This window comes from Salmo salar, chromosome ssa12 (assembly GCF_905237065.1).
Source record: "Salmo salar chromosome ssa12, Ssal_v3.1, whole genome shotgun sequence".
In the NCBI taxonomy this organism is placed as follows: domain Eukaryota; kingdom Metazoa; phylum Chordata; class Actinopteri; order Salmoniformes; family Salmonidae; genus Salmo; species Salmo salar.
Genome location: NC_059453.1, coordinates 55297715 through 55323277, shown reverse-complemented (window position 1 = coordinate 55323277; position 25563 = coordinate 55297715). Strand labels below are relative to the sequence as shown.

At 43.0% G+C, this 25563-nt stretch overlaps 1 protein-coding gene across 22 annotated transcripts in view; it reads right to left on the bottom strand.

The window, feature by feature from the left end:
• nfasca (neurofascin homolog (chicken) a) overlaps positions 1-25563 on the bottom strand; it is a 152075-nt gene that overhangs the window by 6491 nt on the left and 120021 nt on the right. For 9 of the 22 annotated variants that reach the window (XM_045691513.1, XM_014131783.2, XM_014131787.2 and 6 more), the window contains 7 exons: positions 22184-22357; positions 20443-20460; positions 17749-17970; positions 16906-17034; positions 13637-13783; positions 9484-9615; positions 8631-8700 (listed from right to left, as the gene is read on the bottom strand). In XM_045691513.1, the coding sequence (XP_045547469.1) occupies positions 8631-8700; positions 9484-9615; positions 13637-13783; positions 16906-17034; positions 17749-17970; positions 20443-20460; positions 22184-22357 (892 nt within the window). Of the gene's footprint in view, positions 1-2713; positions 2729-6531; positions 8166-8630; positions 8701-9483; positions 9616-13636; positions 13784-16905; positions 17035-17748; positions 17971-20442; positions 20461-22183; positions 22358-25563 lie in introns of all 22 variants that reach the window. The other 13 variants (XM_014131798.2, XM_014131799.2, XM_045691514.1 and 10 more) reach the window with 10 other exon arrangements.

Genomic DNA, 25563 nt, shown 5'->3' with positions numbered 1-25563 from the left:
TACCTGCTTGCCTTGTACACTTCACACCGAGTCATTGTGGTTCGTTCTGCTGACATTAAATGCTGCAGTACGGGCTCACAGCATGGTATGGATTTATCTGTTCATCCAGGGTTTTCGGTTGGGTTATGTCCAGATTGGTATTGTGTGTACAACATCATCAACACAATTTTTTATGAAGCCTGTGACTGACGATGTATATTCCTCAATGATAATGGATACGTTCTGGGTGGATGAATTAAAAACAAAAATCCAATCAGTATTCTCAAAACAGTCCTGCAGCATTGAGTTTCATTCCTCTGTCCAGCTCTTCACTATTCTCTGAGTTGGTGGCTCCCTCTTGAGTTTCTGCTTGTAGGCTTGGAGTAGGAACACAGAGACGGATCTTATTGGCTGAAGTGGGGGCGGGGGATTGCTTTGTACGAGTCATGGATGTTTGTGTACAGATGGTCCAGCATGGTCCTCTTGTGAGGCAGGATACATGTTGGCGATACTTTGGAATATTCTTTAAAAGATTTGCTTGGTTAAAATCTCCCGCGACAAAGACAGCTTCCGGGTGAGAGGCTTCTTGCAGGCTAACGTTATTGTACAGTTCGCTGAGTGCCAACTTGCTGGTTGCTTGTGGCAGTATGTACACAGCTGTGATAATAATACACATGAATTCCCTCGACATAGATTGCGGTCGGCATTTTAGCATCAGGAACTCCAGGTCGGGTGAACAGGAGCTCGAGATGTTTTTAATTTCATTACACCAGGAAATGTTGATGAGGAAGCATACACCTCCCCTACTCTTACCAGAAGCCGCCATACGATCCATACGAAAAATGGAAACGCCATCTAGTCGGATAGCAGAGTCGAGTGAGTTTCACGTAAGCCATGTCTCTGTAAAAACAAAGACACAGCATTCCCTGATGTCCCTCTGCGATTGAAGCCTTGCTCTGAGCTCAAAGTTTATTTTCCAGCGATTGGACATTAGCCATCAGGATACTACACTCTTAGAAAAAAGGGTTCCAAAAGGGTTCTTCGGCTGTCCCCAAAGGAGAACCCTTTTTGGTTCCAGCTAGAACACATTTTTGTTCCAGGCAGAACCCTTTTGGGTTCCATGTAGAACCCTCTGTATAAAGGACTCTACATGGAACCCAAAAGGGTTCTACCTGGAACCAAAAAGGGTTCTTCAAATAGTTATCCTATGGGCACAGCAGAAGAACCCTTTTAGGTTCTTGATAGCACCTTTTTTTCTAGGAGTATAGGAAGAGGAGGCCATGTAGCCTGTCTTTACAGCCTAGCTCAGTCCCCCTTCCCTTCCTTTTCTTCATCACTGGTTTTGCCTTCGGTCAGGTAAGCCCGCTGTGCGGGGAACTATGGAACTAATGTATTATTCCAGATCTGGGAGGCTGAGAGATAAGTGTGTAGCTTCCAATCATGATCCAGAAGTGTTTGTCGGTCGTAGGAATATTACACGAACATTCTGAGCAAACAAAGTAACAGTGAACGCAGAAAAAGCAATACAAAAAGCAATGTCAAGCAGGAACCGGCAAGACTCGCCGTCCTCAGCGCCGCCATCTTATCATCTTATCATACATGAGAGAGTGAGAGTCTAGAGAAGATAAGTAGACCAGAAAATAGAGAGAGAGTGAAATAGATGAGAAGAAACTGGATAACTGCACGGGAGATGTTTTTTATGTTTTAATCGATTAATATACTGAGAGACGGATTTATCAGGAGTGTTAGAACTCACACTCATACATACAATAGTGTATGTAGACATTGGCCTTATACAGGCATGGTCAATGACAACCTTGATTTTTAGTAGACCTGAGCAGATGGAGAAATGAACTTATTAGATTTTCACAACCCTCAAACTCACTAAGATTTATCGAACCATAAGGTGAGAAGCATAGCAGCTGGCAAATACGAAACTATTGTCCATAGTTCTAAATCCACTCAAGAGTGGAGTATTACAGCTAAATTATGAGGACATCTCCACATTATATAATTAAATAAATCTACTAGAGTGGGCAAAGTCATAAAAAAAAACCTGGCTCAAGTCGCGGGTTTCCCAGCTTTCGTGTGTTGACCTTATCGCTCAAGCAATATTAGTGAGCCAGAAGGTTTAGAGGAGGTATAAAAGACCAAGCGTTCTTCGACTTTAAACCTCTTTACAATGAGAGGGTGTAGAATGATTCAATTATCTGATTAGATTCTTTTTTAAGAAAGGAGCAAAGGTGGAAAAAGTAACTGGGAATACTTTATTCTACTGAAATAAGCTGCAGTGTCTGAAACTACTTTCAAAACAAACTGTTTAATCTTTGTTATTTGAGCATTTTTCTATAAAAAATAATATTACCCAGCTCAATTAACATATCAATTGGACTAGAGAAATCAATTGCGTAAATGTCAACATCAGTTTGTTACTTTCCACCTCCGCTTACTTCGACATGACTGGAATCAACAATATCTTTGAAATTAAATGAGGGTTTTAGTTGGTTAAGCCTTAGTGAGAATATGTTTGAGCTACGACTTTCATTCAATTGAAAACAGAATGGTCAATGTTTAGTCAATTCAACAGGTTGTGATTAGTGTGTGATTAGATATTAATCGATTAAAATCCAATGCAAGAAGTCTGAGCGATCTCAAAGTAAATAATGCATATTACTTCAGGGTTATTCTGGTTGTGGTGTGCACTGTGCACAACAGACTTCTACTCCTTCCATACCTTTTGAAGGAACAACTTGATTTGACCCAATGGGAACAGAAACCAAAACAGAAAGACAAAGGAAATAGACGTAAGGTGAGGAAGAACAAAAAACAGAGATGGCTAAAAACACACTGAACAGACAAACATACTGAATAAACACACAGACTAAAAATGACATCTTAAATGAGATCTTGAATGGGGGGGGAATTGCTAATATACCTGAGTGATATAGACCTAAAATCACATTTACTAGTGGGTCAAAAACATTTGGGTGCCCATACATGGTTGCCCCATACTACTACTGTACTATGACATCAAACAAACAAAAACACAGATGAAGCAACAATAATCATAGGATACCAAACAAAAAGCCCTAGAATTAGGTTTTACGTAGCCAAAGGAAAATGGGATCTCTATCTATCTGGTCATGAGGTGCATCAAGGCTAGCTCTGGTCCACGGTGTTACGTGAGGCTTGAACCTTCTTCAACTGAAGAAAATGCCCTCTATGGAGGAATGAATGGACAGATGGAGGCCGTTGAAGCCATCTCAAGCCGCAAGTAACACACGGGACCAGAACTACATCAAGGAACACATCTGTGGGTTTGGCAATTGGCAAATGATGGCCCTAACAGCTGAGTCTGTAGCACCACAGAAAGTCAAACTGGATACACCATAGACCAGGGATGGCCAGACCTGATCCTGAAGAGCTGCAGAAGGTGCAGGCTTTTGTTCCAGCCCAGCTGTAACATCCCGATTCTAACAATCAACCAGTCTTCAATGTACAAACCACAGAACGTTAAATCAAGTGTGTTAAAGCTGGGCTGGAACAAAAGCTTGCACACTGCGGCATTCCAGAAGCAGGGTGGGCCACCATTGCCATAGAGTCACGCACATGGAGAGATAGAACTGTCAAAGTGTTTATACATCATAAATTATGAAAATTACTCCCCCACATGAAAAAATACTATAGTCTATTTTAGCAACAAGGCACCTTGGGGGTTTGTGGTATATGGCCAATATACCACGGCTAAGGGCTGTTCTTACGCACAACGCAACGCGGAGTGCCTGGATACAGTGCTTAGCCGTGGAATATTGGCCATATACCACAAACCCCCGAGGTGCCTTATTGCTATTATAAACTGGTTACCAACGTAATTAGAGCAGTAACAATAAATGTTTTGTCGTACCCGTGCTATACCACGGCTTTCAGCCAATCAGCATTCAACCCGCAGTTTATAATATGGTATAAATACTATAGTATTCATTGTAGTGTTTTTGCTAAAGTCTGCAAAAATACTACAGTGAATACTGTCTTATACTGTCATATTTACTGTAGTATAATGTATCATACTGTATTATACTGTAATATGTTCAGTTAACTATAGTATAAATAGTGTATTAAAACAAACTGTATATACTATAGTAATTAATGTAGTGTTTTTGCAGATTGTAGTTTACTGTAGTATTTACTGTAGTGTTTTTGTGGATTGTACTACAGTATACTGTAGTGTTTACTGTAGTGTTTTTGCAGACTGTTGTATACTGTCGTATTTACTATAGTGTTTTTGCAGACATTACTGTAATATTTACTATAGTTTTTGACATAGAAGTGGAGGTTTTCTCCTTCAGGAAACCTATTGGAGAAATAATAAAAGAGCACATTTTCCATAACCTGTGGGAAAACAATATATGGTTGACACTTGGCGTGTAGATTTCTCACTTATGGGTGGCACAAATTGCGATATGGGGAGGGGAATGGGCAAGGTATAGGCAAATTCAATACTGTTGTTTTTACAATAATTTAAAAAGTGTACTGTTTTTGCGGACTGTAGTGTTTTTACGGACATAACTTTAGTATTTATTACAGTGTTTCTCTATAGTACGTACTACACGTTTAATGGATACTACAGTGTGTAGTATAGTATTATACAGTATACTACAGTTTACCATAGTAAGTACTGTAGTATTCTATAGTACACTGTAGAATTTTTTCATGTGGGCCAGAACATACTAAGTTTACTCCTGCATGTTTATTTTATCGACATATCTGTCAGTTTGACCCTTTTGAAGGCCGAGGTCGACTCAACCGAAACGGGACAGAATAAACATTTGTTTATTGGACGTGAGCAGCAGTGAATGTCAGCATGTAGGAAGGAAATAGTGTTGTACGTGTTGATATTTTATCTGCATGCAAAGGCTTTATTGTCACATGTTGCGAAGGTTCTCTGCTGCTTATTCCCCAAATTGGTTCCTCAAGGGTGTCAAACTCCAACGGAAGACCTTCCAACCTCCCTCCCTAAACCCTCTCTCCATCAGATTCTACCCTACACCTCCCTCCCTCCCTCCCTCCCTCCCTCCCTCCCTCCCTCCCTCCCTCCCTCCCTCCCTCCCTCCCTCCCTCCCTCCCTCCCTCTCACTTCAGCCCAAATTGATTTCCATCCTCAGCCTTCACCTCTGCACCTGGTGGTTGCTGCCTTTTGAAATGTCAGCTGTTGGAAGAAAAACAAAGCAATTAACCTTAAGGGTAGGAAAACACGATCAAAGCCTCGACAGAGACAAAGGGTTCAGGACTTCTCAGTGTTCACGATCAGTTTCAGGATCACCACATCACCTACCTGATCCATGAAACACTTGACGGCTCTCTAGGGAGAGATAAGAAAACCCTGCATATTCTCTCTCTCTCTCTAGGTCTCCTTCACTCTCTCTCTCTCATTTGCAAATTACCTCGATTTACCTGACACTTTATTACCTGATTAAATTGACACTTTCAGAGCATATTTAGATAAGTGACTCTTCAGCTGTGGATCTAAAGTGAGGCCTGTGGTACTCCGAAATCTGCTTTTCCAACTCTGTGATATCCTGCAGACTGATAATAAGAAGAGGCTTTCACAGTACGGAGCCTTGGCTCACTGTCTGCGCACTTCAGCGGAGTCCTGAACACTAATACGCTTTTCTCACTTGAATGTCATGAGCCTGAGGCGGCGCTTAAACCACAGCTATGATTAGCCTCACTTGCCCCATATTGAACACTTGCTGCTCTTAACCCTGAACAACCCATGGATGGATCTGGTCCCTGCCAAGACAACTCTCCACCAGAGGCCTGTATTGAAAATGTCCAGAACAGCCCTGGGCTTAAGTAATTTTGCCTATTGTAATGGCTGTTGTTCTGTTTGTGAGGTAGCAGGTGTGGAACAGCCATGGACAGGCCATGGATACCCAGGGCAATAGATGATCTTAGCCTTAAGGTTAGGCCAAGGTAGTCTGGTGATGCATAACATGGTTTAACCCTGAAGTGAGATTGTCCTATTCACTAACCTGCCTTGAAGGGAAAGTTGACCTAATTTTATGGAAGTAGACTATATACCCAAAGAGTCAGGGATCGATTATAGAAGCTTTTGTTAATTAGCTACAGCTTAGCTACATATTTCTGAAGTCCATTGCCGGAAGGTCTAGCTGTGTAGAAACAACACTTCTCACTTCTCTCTGTGTATTCACACTACCCGGAGAGTCTCAGCTGTGCCCTGGTCACATGTTTGACACCCCGGGAACTGAGATATCTAAATTGGCTGGTGTACTGTGTCGACCTCCACCACCCATCTCTCACTTTCCCCTTCCACCCCATGAACAGTAGTGCAAAGGGAGGAGGGTGAAGTTGGTCATAGACCATGATCTAACGTCACAGTTATTGCCTCACTTCCGCACCCCCACTTTTACCCCGAACTCCCCAATCTCACCCCCAAACCCGCAGGCAGCCCCCCCCCCCCAGTCTGGAGGGGAGTATCTGCCCCAGACATGCGCAGGCCGGGAGGAGGATGCCGTGCCAAAACCAAAGTACCTGTTCTCGTTTTCGTTCTCATTTTCGTTCCTGTCAGGGACAGATGACCATTTCAGCGTGGAGAAGAGAGGGAAGAGACGTGAAGATAGGAGAGAGAGTAGAGAGCAAGAGAGAGGGAAGGGAGGAAGGAGACATCCTCCAGGTGACACACAAGCGTATGAGAGCCAGAGACTACACACACACATACACGCCACACACACACACACACACACACACACACACACACACACACACACACACACACACACACACACACACACACACACACACACACACACACACACACACACAGACGCCCAAACATGCACGTACACATACACCAACACAACGTGGGAGTTATGTAGACAAAGGGATTAGTGCCAGTGCTATTGAGTGTGTGTCACGGTGTGAGCTTAGCGATGACCTTCGCTGTAGAAAAGAGGGTAATATTAATAAACATTGATTAGAGGCGAGAGCAGGGACTTGCTTTGGTTTTCCATTGTCGACATGCCTCACACACTTGTATAAACATTACAGTAGAGCACTGCTCACACACAAGTGATAATGGTTGATATCGCCTTTGAACATCACACTGCACATCCAAGTGCTTTTAAAAACACTTAACACTTTAAAACCACAGCACTTTGTTGTCAAGTAGAATAAACACCTACAACAACATTGTTCAAATGATTTCATCAATTTTTTATGGTGTAACGCTTGTAATGCTTGTTTTCTGGGCGGCAGGCAGCCTAGCGTTTAGAGCATTGGGCAAGTAACCGAAAGGTTGCTAGTTTGAATACCCGAGATGTCAAGATGAAAAATATGGCGATATGTCCTTGAGCAAGGCACTTAACCCTTATTTGCTCCTTGGGCGCCGTACTATTATGGCTGACCCTGTAAAACGACACAATTCACTGCACCTATCCAGTGTATGGATAGGTGCAGCAATAACAATTATATATATAATTGTTATTGCTCGTAATGCTTTCTAAAAGCGAATCTAATAAAATCCCTTCAAATTACTGTAAATATACCTGACTAAACCATTGTAACTGGTCTAGGTAGAAGGTTCCCCCAAAGCTTGGGTAAATTAAGGTGCCATGTTCCATTTCAGATTCATAAGAACAGTTAGGGGTTTGGGTTACAGGTTGTGTGGTGTTACTGGGGGTTGAGTACAGGGGCACTTCCTCTCCTTCTGAAGATCTTAAGACACTGTCAGTGGTAATATGATCATCACCTCTACCCAGGAATTAGCTTTGGTCATGTGAGAGGTCAAAGGTCATTGCTACCTTGGAAACCAAAGACCAAAGGTTTTGTGTGTTACCACCACAACAATACACACCAGACAGGCTGTGTATGGATGCTTCTCTATGTATTTTAGTTATGGATTTACAGTGAGAGAAAAAAGTATTTGATCCCCTGCCTCACTGTAGGTGGCAAACAGTAGCTACACATTTAAGTGTGTACATACCCTCTGCCTGCCTGTGTAACTTAGGACATCGGTTTTAGCACCATTTCAATAAAGTAGGATCAGGATGATTAGAGTGAGTAAGCTGACTTGACGGTTAAGTTAGAGGGTTAATTAATCAGTAAAGGTGGACAGAGAGAGTCTCATTCCCCACAGAGAAAAATGAGTGGAGACAGATCAGTGGGACCTGGAATGAGCAAAAGACAATCACTCACCAACAAATATATATACTACTGAACACATGCATTGCTAGACCTAACACATACTAACTCCTGTCATAACATTCACCAGGATTACAAGACCTAAGAGTCCCTGTCCCTCATTCCTGATATCTAAATACAGTACATACAGATAAACACTACTACGCAGGATCCTAAGCCTGAACACCATTCATCATAAGCATGATGACTAGTATACACATACATAAGTAAACCAACCAGACAAAAGCCTACTAAATCCCCCTCTATAAGCCTGCGTGACTCAGTCATACCTAGCTCTATTTACTACACAGTGTTACAATAGATAATCTGCATAGATGAATCGGTCACTGATTGGTGAAACACATATTTAACCTCCCAGGGGAACATTGGGCCATATAATACATAGTTCCACAAACATATGAGAAATATTCATATTCAGGAAAAATACTTACTGGTAGTCAAATGATCCGTCCTCTCCTTTCTGATCCACTGCGTCCAGAGGGAGATCTTTTTTTTCTCGCACTGAAGATAGATCAAGCCAAAAAGACACACATGATTACTGAACATGTATTCAAAGCTCCACCAAGGATTTGGAATTTACATGAGTGCTGCTCTCCGTAACTGAATAACCCATTACGTTTACATTTATGTTTGACCTGTAAACTCTTACATTGGAGCCTGACCCACTCCCACCCCACATCATTACCTTACCTGGGTATTTAACTCCCTTCTGTTAACCCTTACCTGGGTATTTAACTGCCTTCTGTTAACCCTTACCTGGGTATTTAACTGCCTTCTGTTAACCCTTACCTGGGTATTTAACTCCCTTCTGTTAACCCTTACCTGGGTATTTAACTCCCTTCTGTTAATCCTTAGCTGGGTATTTAACTCCCTTCTGTAAATCCTTAGCTGGGTATTTAACTCCCTTCTGTAAACCATTACCTGGGTATTTAACTCCCTTCTGTAAACCATTACCTGGGTATTTAACTCCCTTCTGTAAACCATTACCTGGGTATTTAACTGCCTTCTGTTAACCCTTACCTGGGTATTTAACTCCCTTCTGTTAACCCTTACCTGGGTATTTAACTCCCTTCTGTTAATCCTTAGCTGGGTATATAACTCCCTTCTGTTAACCCTTACCTGGGTATTTAACTCCCTTCGGTTAACCCTTACCTGGGTATTTAACTCCCTTCTGTTAATCCTTAGCTGGGTATATAACTCCCTTCTGTTAACCCTTACCTGGGTATTTAACTCCCTTCGGTTAACCCTTACCTGGGTATTTAACTCCCTTCTGTTAACTCTTACCTGGGTATTTGCCTCCGCGACTCCTCTTGATGAAGCAGACGATGAGGAGGATGAGGATGATGAGAGCAATTGCACACATCAGCCCGATGAACCAGCCCTGGGTAGCAATGTCCACCTGATCTTTACTGTAGGCTGTCAGCAGGCAAACACATTGACACGCACATACACACGCACACACACAGGAGGGAGAGATGAGACACACAGAGAGAGGGAGAAAAATAATAAGAGTCTGTTGTGCCCCAGATGAGTCACTGGCAATACGTCCGACCATCTGTCCTCATCCAAGACTTTTCAAATCAAGATACAGTAACCACACAAAGTATGACAACCCAAAACCATCATCACAATATTCCATTATTCCCTCAACGCAGAGCTATTACTCTGAATGGAATCCCACTACTCATTCAATGTTTTTTCTTTATTTTTACATTGTAGAATAATAGTGAAGACATCAAAACTATGAAATAACACATATGAAACAACACATATGGAATCACGTAGTAACCAAAACAGTTTTAAACAACATATATTTTATATTTGAGATTCTTCAAAGTAGCCACCCTTTTCCTTGATGATAGCTTTTCACACTCTTGGAATTCTCTCAAACAGCTTCACGAGGTAGTCACCTGGAATGCATTTCAATTAACAGGTGAGCCTTGTTAAAAGTAAATTCATGCATTTGAGCCAATCAGTTGTGTTGTGACAAGGTAGGGCTGGTATACAGAAGTTAGCCCTATTGGTAAAAGACCAACTCCAAAGACACTGAGGGATCTTTGACCTGATTTGCTAACTACCTCTCTCTCAAAGATTGCAGTGTATAAAGTCAGAACATCTGCTGTCTCAGCCACTGCCTGTCAACAAGGGAGTACCCCAAGGCTCGATCATAGGCCCCACTCTCTTCTCAGTTTACATCAACAACATAGGTCAGGCAGTAGGAAGCTCTTTCATCCATTTATATGCAGATGATACAGTTTTATACTCAGCTGGCCCCTCCCCGGATTTTGTGTTAAACGCTCTACAACAAATCTTTCTTAGTGTCCAACAAGCTTTCTCTGCCCTTAACCTTGTTCTGAACACCGCCAAAACAAAGGTCATGTGGTTTGGTAAGAAGAATGCCCCTCTCCCCACGGGTGTGATTACTACCTAGGAGGGTTTAGAGCTTGAGGTAGTCACCTCATACAAGTACTTGGGAGTATGGCTAGACGGTACACTGTCCTTCTCTTAGCACATATCAAAGCTGCAGGATAAAGTTAAATCTAGACTTGGTTTCCTCTATCGTAATCGCTCCTCTTTCACCCCAACTGCCAAACTAACTCTGATTTAAATAACCATCCTTCCCATGCTAAATTACGGAGAAATAATTTATAGATTGGCAGGTAAGGGTGCTCTCGAGCGGCTAGATGTTCTTTATCATTTGGCCATCAGATTTGCCACCAATGCTCCTTATAGGACACATCACTGCACTCTATAATCCTCTGTAAACTGGTCATCTCTCATTACTTGTCGCAAGACCCACTGGTTGATGCTTATTTATAAAACCCTCTTAGGCCTCACTCTCCCCTATATGAGATATCTACTGCAGCCCCATCCTCCACATTCAACACTGCCAGTCACATTCTGTTAAAGGTCCCCAAAGCACACACATGCCTGGGTCGCTTGTTTTTTCAGTTCACTGCATCTAGCGACTGGAACAAGCTGCAACAAACACTAAAACTGGACAGTTTTATCTCAATCTCTTCATTCAAAGACTCAATTATGGGCACTCTGACTGACAGTTGTGGCTGCTTTGCGTGATGTATTGTTATCTCTACCTTCTTGCCTTTTGTGCTGTTGTCTGTGCTCAATAATGTTTGTACCATGTTTTGTGCTGCTACCATGTTGTGCTGCTTCCATGTTGTGTTGCTACCATGTTGTTGTCATGTTGTGTTTCTACCATGGTGTGTTGTCATGTATTGTTGCCTTAATATGTTGTTATCTTAGGTCTCTCTTTCTGTAGTGCTGTGTTGTCTCTCTTGTCATGATGTGTGTTTGTCCTAGATTTTCATTTAATTTCTTTTATCTTTAATCCCAGCCACCGACCCCAACGGAGGCCTTTTGCCTTTTGGTAGGCCGTCACTGTAAATAAGAATTTGTTCTTATCTGACTTGCCTAGTTAAATAAAGGTTAAATTAAAAATAAAATAAATACAAATAAATATTTTGTTAAGAACAGCTCAAATAAGCAAAGAGAAATGACAGTCCATCATTACTTTAAGACATGAAGGTCAATGTGGAACATTTCAAGAACTTTCTTCAAGTGCAGTCGCGAAAACCATCAAGCGCTATGACGAAACTGGCTCTCATGAGGACTGCCACAGGAAAGGAAGACCAGAGTTACCTCTGCTGCAGAGGATAAGTTCATTAGAGTTAACTGCACGTCAGATTGCAGCTCATATAAATGTTTCACAGAGTTCAAGTAACAGACACATCTCAACATCAACTGTTCAGAGGAGAATCAGGCTTTCATGATCGAATTGCTACAAAGAAACCACTACTAAAGGACACCAATAATAAGAAGAGACTTGCTTGGGCCAAGAAACATGAGCAATGGACATTAGACCGGTGGAAATCTGTCTTTTGGTCTGAGATTTTTGGTTTCAACCACCGTGTCTTTGTGAGACGCAAAGTAGGTGAACGGATGGTCTCCGCAAGTGTGGTTTCACCGTGAAGCATGGAGGAGGTGGTGTGGGGTGCTTTGTTGGTGACACTGTCTGTGATGTATTTAGAATTCAAGGCACGCTTAACCAGCATGGCTACCACAGCATTCTGTAGCGATACGCCATCCCATCTGGTTTGCGCTTCGTGGAACAATCATTTGTTTTTCAACAGGAAAATGACCCAACACACCTCCAGGCTGTGTAAGGGCTATTTGACCAAGAATGAGATTGAGATGGTTTGGGATGAGTTGGACCGCAGAGTGAAGGAAAATCAGCAAAAAAGTGCTCAGCATATGTGGGAACTCCTTTAAGACTGTTGGAAAAGCATTTCAGGTGAAGCTGGTTGAGAGAATGCCAAGAGTGTGCAAAGCTGTAATCAAGGCAAAGGTTGGCTACTTTGAATAATCTCAAAAATCAAATACATTTTGATTTGTTTGAAACTTCTTTGATTACTACATGATTCCATATGTGTTATTTCATAGTTTTGATGTCTTCACTATTATTCTACAATGTAGAAATGAATGAGTAGGTGTGTCCAAACTTTTGAATGGTACTGTATGTATATATTTGAATATATATATATATTTGAAAATATAAAGTCTATTTTGCATTTCAAATTTAATCAGAATATACACTACAATTATGTGTTGGGTCAATTTGTTGATATTTTCACAAAACCTAGGTATTTTAACAGAAAGAACCTCAAATATTGAAAGCAACCAAAGACACTGGAGAGTATTATGATCTGAAATCGGTCTAAAATATAATTCTAGAACATTGAAATAAGCCAATCACAGTACGCTACTGGTTGAAAAACACTTATGTAACAAAATGCAGACTTAAATATACCCCAACAATGACATGAATAGTTTATAATTACTAACCAACCAAGTGTGAAATTAGCTAAGTGAATTTGCTCAGAACAAAACGAAGATATGAGAAAAGTAAAGTATATGTCCAAGTTATAGACCCATTGTATGTTTTAGCTTTCATTCATTACATTGCATTGGATTATTCTTACCACATGGAATACTCTCCTACGGCAAATCAAGACATCACAAACAGCTAAATCGCTGATTCATGGCAGATATTCCCAGAAGTCCAGAACAGACAACTGAACGGAGACAAAGCAGTCACTTTACAATGCGTTTGAGTATTTGATTGATGGACGGGGAAATCATGGCAACAATTCAATACCAGCTCATGGAGCTATTTCAACTCCTAGCCTTCTTTCATTTGGCTGGAGCACCACAGTGTTCTGACCCAACATACCTCATTGTTAGGGAACTGGGTCATCCATGTGGTCCCTGTAGCATGGGTGCTGTCATGTCTCTGTATTAGCCTGCTATAGTCTCCTAGACTGGGCTGATGCAGACACAGACTGGCCCCCAGGCTATCTGACCTGACCTGATCCGGGCCATGTACCATCCCTCCTCAACTGGGCAGGTGGAGTCTCACCTGCGCTGGTCTCAAAGGTGACAACATTGCTGGTGATGCTGTGGTATTCGTTGGAGTACACCCTCAGGTGGTACTTGGCCCCTTCGATCAGTCCCGCCAGCTTAATGGGCGGCTGGTTCACAGGTACCCTTGACATACTGCCGTTGCCTTGGAGACACAAGAGATGGCCAATCACACTCCGTTGTGGGGCGTGGCCGGGCTACCGTGGTAACGAGGCAAAGTGGAAGGGTATGACGCAGTTATACTACATGGGCAGGACTGATTTTTCCCCCTATGAGATGGTGGGCCTGCGGAGTGAATTGAGACTGACCCAATGCAACACACACACACCCTCTTACCTCCACTTATTGACAACCTCGTTGAGATTATTAGCTACATCTGTAAGCCGATGTCTCGAATACGGATACATTTATATCTAATGGAATTTATAGAGATTGAAAGTGAATAGAAGAGCCGCAGCTCGGGGTTCCATGGCTTTTACAGGATTCTTTTTGGTAAATTTTCTTCTCAGTGAGGGTGAAACCACATTTCTCACCTGGGGATAATTCTCCTGAGAAAGCTAATCTAAAAAGGGGACATTTTCCGTTGGCGAGAGAGAAAAGAGTGTAAACCTAGGAAGCAGGTGTTCCTTCAGGCTACTATAATAATGTGGACATCAAAGTTTTACTAAACTCCCAGCTGAATTGGCAGCAGTAAATTGTATTACCCTGACTAGTGGAATTTAAATTCACCATTATGGAACACACTGTATTGTGAAATAGGGCAGGAGGGTAGAAAAGCACTGTGTCACAATTACCCATAGCACTCCACTCATCTCAATGGAAGAAACACCAATGGTGGAAACGAACGCAGCATCTTTCCAAAGGTCATGACAACACCAAGCTGTGGGGGCATGGGTCAGTGATTGCTGGAGGAGCACACAAACTGGTGACTTCATGCACCATGCTATGACATGGCCTTTGACCCCCTGAAAGGGTGAGACGAGATCATCATACAGCAATCAGCCAAAACCATTCCAAAGCTTGGTACATCCAATGCAGCCTCTGAAGCAACTAAACAAAACCATAGAAAACTCAATTCAATCTTGACTTGGTCACAAAAAGACCTGAAGCACTATGAAAATCAATAACTTGGAAGAATGTCTGACTAATATAAAAACACACTGCATTCCTTACATCAGTTAAAATATGAAGCTAAAGCTACAAGTTGAATGTCTGAAAAATATATTTGCTATTTGACTCAGTGTACAGATGTAGGATCTTAATTTGAGCCAGTTTGCTGCAGCATGAAAATAATCCTAAACTACAGGAAATGTGAATTAGAATTCATAGACATTTTTTGTAGGGGTAGATACATTTTTCGTTAGGGAAACTCAAGTACTTTTAAAGTGAAAATTACAAACTTTAGAATCCGTTTGCATTTCCTGTTGTGCAGGAAAATTCTCAGCAACAAGAGTGATCAAATGAAGATCCTACATCTGTACAGTCTTGAGTCCAAAATATAGAAAGACAAAAGCAAACAGCTTGTAGCCCTCCCTTCCCAATCTTTTTAACCTTCTCAATGCCCTTGGCTTGCGTTGTGAAAGCATCTCCCTGCCTTCCCACCCGATAACATTAGCAGTACTGCAGCATGCAGACAAAGACCGTAGTCTAGATCTGGCATAGAATACACACCACTGACTACAGCTAGTCATCATCACAGTGATAGCCCCGCCGGGGAAATTGTGCGTGTGTGTGTTCATAAAGACATCATGCTTCCCCCCCCCCCCCACTGACTCTAATGTTAAACAGCCAATGGAAAAGCCAAGCCTGACAACCAAACATACAGCCAGATAGACAGCCAGATAGACAGCCAGATGATGCAGGAGCTCGATACTGGGTAGTAGCTATGAAGGTTGCACACTGCACAGTTTGGGGAGTTAAGACATCATGATACACTATGGACATGAACTATACAAAGCCACATTTCCAAAAGAGAGAGATGGAAAGAGAGCAGTAGAGACAGGGAGAAAGTGGGGTATATTGTGTGTTATAAATACAGTATGTCATTGATACAGTTTGGGAAAATAGAAATGTGTGCACATGCTCGGCTTGTTTGAATATCACCTAACATTTCCTCTTCTGCAATCAGAATCATTTAACACATATACGTATACTGCTATCACTGTGCTATAAGCCATCAGTATTGTTGGTAGCATATCAAGATTTGGGGAATGTTATTTTGAGTATTTTTTTTAAGGAATGTTTTTTATTAAACAGTATATTTCCGCCCAGTAAAATAACTCTCTCTCTCTCTCTCTCTCTCTCTCTCTCTCTCTCTCTCTCTCTCTCTCTCTCTCCCTCTCTCTCTCCCTCTCTCTCTCCCTCTCTCTCTCCCTCTCTCTTTCTGAAATTAACTTCTGTTTCAACTGGCAACAGAGAAACTACATGGGTAGAATAAGATACAAATTTAACAAAGCCTTTAGTATGGATTTTTGAAAAAGCAAAACCTCAAAACCTGCAGCCAAAGTGCAATAGAAACCGGAGGTGCTATACAATAACACATTAATTATTCAAATGGAAATGCCACAGACTATATTATATATTTCACCCACATCTACAGCTATGGGATGCTAGACAGATTCTAATCTGACTTCTATAGGTAACTGAACTCCGCTCTGCCGAGGCAAAATTAAATGAGCGTTGAGAGTTTCTTCTCAGAAATGGCCTTTCTGTGGAGATGAATAGAGATGAGAATGTTGCCTTACTCGCCTCTGAATAAAAGCCTTGCTTCTCCACAAGAGTGAAGGGCTGTCATGAATTGGACTGGATTTTCTAATACCATTTTGTGTATTTTCCTGCCCCAAGAATGCCTCACCGTTCCCTTCAGAAAGCCCAGTGGGTTCTCTGCAAAGATAGACTGTCTGAAGATGAACTTTACTATTGACATTTCTGCCCAGGATGGATTTTGAACTGTAGCTGTTTGATATGATCACACTTGGGTCAAATACATATGTCAAATCCTTTCAAATACTTGAGCTGGGCTTGATTCAGTTCTCAATTTGCAATGGAAGCAATGAAATAGTCCCTAAATTGCAAACTCCAAGCTTTATCAAGTGCACATATGTATTTGACCCATTTCTGAATATTACTGTCCCCAATAAGACCTAGGCTGAGGATCTTAAACTCTGGGTCTTTTCTTATTGTCCAGCCTCAGCTCTGACACAAACTCTGGTTATTTTCTTACAGTCTAGCCTCAGCCTTGACACAAACTCTGGGTGTGGATCTTACTGTCCAGTGTGAACTCTAGCTGGAACTCGCTGCTGCCGGCCGGGAAGTTGTGGTTCCAGCTGACGTTAGCGTAGTTACTGTTAGGCTCCACCGTCAGGTTCCAGATCACGCTCCCAGGAGCCATGCCTACTAGAGGGCAGGGCGGGGTCAGGGCGGGGTCAGGGGTGTGGCAAGGTGGAGCAGAGAGGGGTGTGTTACAACACCACACACGCAGGGTTGTAATCACACAATGGTTTTAGGGTTAGGGTTAGGGTTGCCCTATAAAAAGTGGACTGGACCAATGTTATATTTGAACCCTTTTAATGAGTGTCAACATTGATGTCAACACTTTTGGTGGTGCCCACTCCACAGTTAATGTATACACACTGATGGAGGTGTCTTGAATTGTAATGGAGGTGCCCAGTAGTTAAGGTATCAACTGCACTGGGCAGAGTTATAACGGCCCACAAACACCCTCTAACTGTTATTAATATTACATGTTGGATTCTCGCAGCCCGACCGAACAGTGTTGAGTTAATGGTTACGTTCCAATACATTAAAGTGACTTAATTTCATGTATCCTGTCTCCAAGGAGACATGACAAGGTAATGAAGTGGTATACTGGAATGCAGCCAGTTCCTCCAAATGCTTCCTTTCTGGTCAGGAGGGAGTAGCCAATCAAAATGCTTCAAATTAAAGCTTATTAATGTATCCCTTGAATCTTGGGCAAGATATAAAAATAACACAATACACCTTTAAAAGTGTATCAATTGTAAATCTATTTAATCTATGCCATAGATGCCATAGAAGAAAACAACTGAACTAAAGGTCAACTAAAGGAAACAGTAGGCCTATTGTATGTACCCAACACATTCGTATGTGCTTGCTTGGTGCTGGTAACCAGCACAGGAGTGGTAGAAGTAGTCGCAGCAGTAGTGGTAGTAGTTGTAGTAGTAATAGTAGTAGTGGTAGTGGTAGTAGTGGTAGGGGGAGTAGTAGTTGAGGTACTAATGGTTGTAGTAGCAGCGGTAGAAGTGGGAGGAGGTGGAGGGAAAGTTGTAGACACGGACACATCTGTAGGCTCGACTACAGGGCAAGGGAAGAGAGCACATGGTTAAAGACAAAAGCAGGAAAATCACAGGTAAACACACATACCAGTAGAGACACAGAGAGAAAGTCAATGAATCAATGAGCAGAAAGGTGCTATGGAATTTCCCAGAACCAGCACTGTTGCGGAAATAAGGAAAAGGCAACTGTCTAATTAGCCAAAAGAGGTCAACAGAAATCTAATATTTATATATGTTTTCATTTTAGGCATTAGAAGTTAAGATAATAGAATATGTTATATGTGTGGGTAGATCCAACAGATATCCAGGATCCACACAACCCACATTGAGGGCCATAAAGTAGAATAGCAGTGCCCCCTCGTGGCCAAATGCTGCTATGACTACCAATCCATCCCCATCTTTGCCCAAACCAACACAGGGCAGGTCTATTGGTTGTGTTTTTTTAAATTGAATAAACAGGAAGTTATGGGAAATTCATACTTAGATACACTGCTATTACAAAGGAGACTTGCTTTCTTCTTACGTAATTCTGAGCAGAATCATCACATTATCTACGGTGAACATACAGGGGCCTATGTAGGCCATTCTTTGTAGGACCTACAGTATGTAGGACCTTCTTCGTAGGACCTTATTACTCTTCCTTTTACCTTGCAGTTGATGAACATCTCCATTTGGAGGATCCCACTAGAGAGCAGTTGAACTCATATCCTTGTTGAACTGCAACCCTCCATCCTCCCTCCCTCATGCATACTCCCCCAAGTCAGCCATGACACACAGCATGCCAGAGAGAGCCAATCTCGAGAGAAGAAGAAGAGGAAGAGGCAAAGGCAAAGGTGGCGGCGAACTTGAACGCATCAGTGCAGGCAGGTGCTCAAGAACCCCTGTTACCCAGGTAACACTGAAAAGCCAGCCAGAGATCACATTGGCCGCAAGCCATGTCAATCAAAAAGCTGTGCCAATCCCAGGCTGTTTCAGTCAAAAGGCATAAACCAGAGGCATTGCCCTTCAGAGGGGTTGAACCCCAAACTCAGTGATCTCTTACCTCTGACTTCCCCTTATACAGAGATCAGGGAGAAGAGGGGCAATGCTCACCAGCCAAGACATAAACACACATGGATGAGATGGATGAGTGACACTCTGAAAGCTGAAGCCCAAGCAGCAGTGAGCAAGCAAGCAAGTGAATGAGCAGCAGAGAACGTTCGATGATGGAGAGTCATTCAAGCGAGAGCAGTGTAAGCTTGAAATCACCACCCATCCCCACCCCGGAGACGTGTTCCCATCTCCACATACAAACGACAAACGTAAGCAAGCCCCCCCCCACAGTGCATTCACGTAATGAGGGTCAACCCCTTTGCCGACTTAGTCAGTACACAAGATCCAAGGCTTGTGACGGACAGGTAATTGTCATGATTCAAGTTGCAAGGTGCGCTATCAGGGATTGGAGCTGGGTGACAGGTCAAAGTTCAGACCTCAGAAATGGCAGGAAGTTGATACCGACTACAAGTTGATACCAACTACGCTACAGGGGATCCTGACCTGGACTACAGTACAGCCGAATTACACACTTCTTGGATATAACGGGATTTGCAACTGTTATACAAGTGATATAAGAGTTATAAAAGTGGCTCAAATAGAACTAAAGGTTGAAGCAGAGACTATAATGTTAGTTGTTTCTACACTCATTCATTTAAGGTGTGCATAAGAGAGTTATAAGTGTATAATACTGTAGGTTTTAATGTCAAATATGAACCTGAGATTTCTGTGGGTTTGTTCAATCCCTGAAAGCACAGAGTGAAGCACAGATACAGTACACTGAAAGATACAGATATAGACAGAGAGACAGACATGACAGACAAGATAGACAGACATACAGTTATACAGCTGGCAAAGAAGAAGCCAGTGTTTGGTAGAGTGCAGTTTAGTCCATTACAAAGAACTTTCTGGTTACAGTCCAAAGCTCTATATTTAAGCTCTCTGTAAAATTTTCAGATGACAATGCCAGTCCTGAATATGGCTGTTCACTTGCTAATTGCTCTATTAATTCAATCTAGAATCTACTGACTTAAATATCTAATAGTAATTAATGTATACTTGATTTGACGAGAACTCATACATATTCAAAACGAGTTTTCCTCAGGGTTTTACCCTTGACAGACCTCAAAGTTACCCCTCATTTGTTTTGTTTGTTAGCTACGGCGTAAGATTTGTCAACCCCTATTTAACCTCTATGGGTAGTTTCTCTCTAGGATAGAAGGTGTCTGGATCTGTACCATTGTCATCAGTAGGGGGTGGTAGAAACCCATGATATGATGACGAGGCAAAGTGGTTAGGAAATGTAAAGATGACATGGTCATTAATTTGAACTGGACACCACTGCTGGAAAATGGACTGAGACAGTGTCGGAGAGGAATTATAGAAAATAGACAGACAGACAAGCAGACAGACAGACGGGCTATGCATTTCCCGTTACCTACACCCGAGTGGTCAGTACCTGAGCTGAAAAAATCTTCTGTTAACACCCATGGAGAGAGACACACAGAGAGGAGGTTGAGAGGGAGGGGGAGAGGGGAAAGGGAGGGGGAGACAGGTAAGAGGGAGGAGGAGACAGGTGAAAGGGAGGGGAGACAGGTGAGAGGGAGGGGAGACAGGTGAGAGGGAGGGGGAGACAGGTGAGAGGGAGGGAGGTGATGACGGGCGAGAGGGAGGTGGAGACAAGCGAGAGGGAAGTGGAGACAGGCGAGAGGGAGGTGGAGACAAGCAAGAGGGAAGTGGAGACAGGCGAGAGGAGGTGGAGACAGGCGAGAAGGAGACAGGTGAGAGGGATGTGGAGACAAGCGTGAGGGAAGTGGAGACAGGCGAGAGGGAGGTGGAGACAGGCGAGAGGGAGGTGGAGACAGGCGAGAGGGAGGTGGAGACAGGCGAGAGGGAGGTGGAGACAGGCGAGAGGGAGGTGGAGACAGGCGAGAGGGAGGGGTGAGGTGAGAGGGAGGTGGAGACAAGCGAGAGGGAGGTGGAGACAGGCGAGAAGGAGGTGGAGATAGGCGAGAAGGATGTGAGCGGGATTGGAGATTTAAACAGGCGAGAGGGAGGTGGAGACAGGCGAGAGGGAGGGGTGAGGTGAGAGGGAGGTGGAGACAGACAGAAGAGGGTGAGGCAGGTCAGAGACAGCAAGTGGAGGAGGGAAAACAAGAGTGAGAATCTGAGTGGCGGAGACAGAAAGACAGCGTTAAAAGACACTACAGAAGATCAACCACAGGAGAGGAAGAGAGACAAAGAGAGAGAAAGGAGGAGAGAAAGAGAATAGAAGGAGAACACTGGGTGATTCTGCATTTATCGCTACTAACACCAGTGTGTGTGTGTGTGTGTGTGTGTGTGTGTGTGTGTGTGTGCTCATCGTAACCCATTGAACACTACTGCACACACTGTGCACAAGTGTGAAAGTGCTATATATGCTGAATGGGTGCCAGTGTGACAAAGACGTGTTTGCTGCCGAGCTGCAGTAGGCTGGAGTCACTGAGCTTTACAAGCCTTTTCTGTTGGCCTCACTTGACACACTTTACCGTGTCAACTAGCTGCACAGACACTCTAACAAACATCTAACCCAGTTCCCACACATAACTAAGACTTAAAAGACCAACTTATTTAAAAAAATAGCACACATTTTTGTGTCTACATAGTGTAGATGGTTTCACTTTTTCATTCAGTCTTTGTGAAATGTGTCATCCTAAACAGTGAATTAATAAACATTTGTGTAGATCTGTTTGGTTATCTGTTTTATGTCTTCTCAATCCTACATTACCCAGCGTACCACATTACTGAAGAATTAAAACGAACACGTGCCCCAGGAAAGACTTGACCATGCAAGCTGGTGACATATTGCATATCAAAGAACGGCCTTACACCACTTACCTGAAGTAAACAAAATCGTGTTTGTGTTGTAACAGCGTAAAAAGTCAGAGTTGACTGTGTGTGTGTGTGTGTGTGTGTGTGTGTGTGTGTGTGTGTGCGCGTGAGTAAGAATGGTATTGAGTAAGAGAAGTTTGTTTGTATGAGTAAGGATTTATGTGTGTATGTGTGTAAGTGTGTGTGTGGGCGCGCATGAGCATGTGTGTATGTGTGTATGAGTAAGGATTGAGGTGTGTGTATGTGTGTATGAGTAAGGTTTGAGGTGTGTGTGTGTGTGTGTGTGTGTGTGTGTGTGTGTGTGTGTTGTGTAGGCAGTGTGGACATACCCTCATTGGTGAAGTGTGGAGACTCCTCAGCGTAGACCTCCCCTGCTCCCACCTGTGTGAGGGCCGCCAGGTAGAACTTATAGCGGATGCCTCGTTCGGGCAGACGGAGTGTGTACGTTGTCACGTTAGGTAGGAAACTCTCCATCTGCATAAGGCCAACACGTGACCCGTTCACTACAAGAACACACACAGTCAGTCAGCTGGTCAGGTAACAGTCATGCAGCTACTGTAAAAACACTTGACTGTCTATCATCGCGACATTCATATCTACATACCATTATCTCTTGTCATAAGGTTATCTCTAATATGAGCTTGGAATTGTATACGATTATACAACGGGTGGGTCTAATTCAGAATGCTGATTGGTTATAAGCGCATTCCAGCCGGTGTCTATTCCACAAGTTACCACCGGCTAAATCTATGACGATAAAATGCTTATTTACTCTGTTTCATCTGACTGCGCAATCCACTGTCTCATCAGCCCAGCTAGGCAATTTATAAACTTGATCTCGACTATAAAAATCATCTAGACATTATCTCACATTCCTTTTAGACTAACATTTCGTTTTCAACAGCGGAGATTTGTTTAAACCTTGACTGTCTCTCCGACATTTGCAACATTGTTTCAATATTCAAATTAGATCTCCAACTGTCCCACAGTAATGAACGTGTAGGGGTTGGGTTTCGGGACGAGAGAGAGAGGCAGTCAGCGTTTCTTAGCCAGTCGAAATCATGAATCAGCTGGATACATACAAAGAAATTGAAAAAAGGTCAAACTAAAGCAGCTAGTTTGCTGTGTTACCAGCTCCAGTTTTAAGTGATTGTGTTAGCTCTGTTGTTGGCTAACTCGTCTGAACAACAGTGTCCTAATGAGAGATTACATTTTCTATGCTAGGCGAAATCGGGCCTCATTAGCTCATTCTTGTTGATGTATCCAAATAAATGTCAAAACTAAATAGCTTAAACAAATGCAGCTACTGTCCTTAGTCTGTCTACACTGTTTGATGTGACTGTAAGTTAGCCGTAGTTGGCTAGCTAGCAAACAAGGGATAAGAACGTTGCCAGCCAGTATGGCACTGGAACATTTAGAATGAACGACTGGGTTGCGTCCATAGATACAGAACAAAAAGACGAATGACCAGCCGGCTTGGGTAGCAACCCTAGATTTGTTTTGGGACTATATCTTCTGGAAGGATGAAATAGTATGAATAAAATCATCAAAATGAAGTTTTTAATGAAAATATGTCAATCATTATTTGAATATGTTGGTAACCTATTGTATAAAAGTGATAATGCCCTCGAAGCCGGTGTTTGGAGGATACGGTGCCAGTAGATCTTCCAAACACCTGCTTCTCTGGCATTATTATAACAAAAATACAAAATTATTTAAGTTTTATTTAACGGCAAATCAGTTAAGAACAACTTCTTATTTACAATGATGGCCTACAGGACCATTATCACTTAATTCACATCAAATCGCATTTGTCACATGCGCCGAATACAACAGGTACAGGTACAACAGGAACCTTACAGTGAAATGCTTACCTACAAGCCCTTAACCAACAATGCAGTTTTAAGAAAAATAAGCGTTAAGTCAAAAATAGATAATATAAAACATTTAAATAATTAAAGAGCAACAGTAAAATAACAGACACGAGGCTATACGGAGTCAATGTGCGGGGGCACAGGTTAGTCAAGGTATTTGAGGTAATATGTACATGTAGGTAGAGTTAAAGTGACTATGCACAGATAATTAACAGCAGCATAAACGGGGGGCGGGGCAATGCAAATAGTATGGGTAGCCATTTTGATTAGCTGTTCAGGAGTCTTATGGCTTGGGGGTAGAAACTGTTAAGAAGACTTTTGGACCTAGACTTGTCGCTCCGGTGCCACTTGTCGTGCGGTAGCAGAGAGAACAGTCTATGACTAGGGTGGCTGGAGTCTTTGACAATTTTTAGGGCCTTCCTCTGACACCGCCTGGAATAAAGGTCCTGGATGGCATGAAACTTGGCCCCAGTGATGTACTGGGCCGTACGCACTACCCTCTGTAGTGCCTTACGGTCGGAGGCCGAGCAGTTGCTATATCAGGCAGTGATGCAACCAGTCAGGATGCTCTCGATGGTGCAGCTGTATAACTTTTTGAGGATCTGAGGACCCATGCCAAATCTTTTCAGTCTCCTGAGGGGGAATAGGCTTTGTCGTGCCCTCTTCACGGCTGTGTTGGTGTGTTTGGACCATGATAGTTTGATGGTGATGTGGACACCAAGGAACTTGAAGCTCTCAACATGCTCCACTACAGCCCCGACGATGAGAATTGGGGAGTGCTCAGTCCTCCTTTTCCTGTAGTCCACAATCATCTCCTTTGTCTTGATCACGTTGAGGGAGAGGTTGTTATCCTGGCACGACACGGCCAGGTCTCTGACCTCCTCCTTATAGGCTGTCTCATCGTTGTCGGTGATCAGGCCTACCATTGTTGTGTCGTCAGCAAACTTATTGATGGTGTTGGAGTCGTGCCTGGGCATGCAGTCATGAATGAACAGGGAGCACAGGAGGGGACTGAGCACACACCCGAGGGGCCCCCGTGTTGAGGATCAGCGTGGCGTATGTGTTGTTACCTACCCTTACCACCTTGCGCAGCCCGTCAGGAAGTCCAGGTTCCAATTGCAAAGGGAAGTGTTTAGTCCCAGTGTCATTAACTTAGTGATGAGCTTTTAGGGCACTATAGTGTTGAACGCTGAGCTGTAGTCAATGAATAGCATTCTCACGTAGGTGTTCCTTTTGTCCAGATGGGAAAGGGCAGTGTGGAGTGCAATAGAGATTGCATCATCTGTGGATCTGGGCGGTATGCAAATTGGAGTGGGTCTAGGTTTTCTCGGATAATGGATTTGATGTGAGCCATGACCAGCCTTTCAAAGCACATCATGGCTACAGACGTGAGTGCTATGGGTCGGTAGTCCTTTAGGCAGGTTACTTTAGTGTTCTTGTGTACAGGGACTATGGTGGTCTGCTTGAAACATGTAGGTATTACAGATTCAGTCAGGGAGAGGTTGAAAATGTCAGTGAAGACACTTGCCAGTTGGCCAGTGCATGCTCAGAGTACCCGTCCTGGTAATACGTCTGGCCTTGCGGCCTTGTGAATGTTGACCTGTTTAAAGGTCTTACATCGGCTACGGAGAGTGTGTTCACACAGTCGTCCGGAACAGCTGATGCTCTCATGCATGCTTCAGTGTTGCTTGCCTCGAAGCGAGCATAGAAGTAATTTAGCTCATCTGGTAGGCTCGTGTCACTGGGCAGCTCGCGGCTGTGCTTCCCTTTGCAGTCTGTAATAGTTTGCAAATCTTGCCACATCCGACGAGCGTCGGAGTCGGTGTAGTATGATT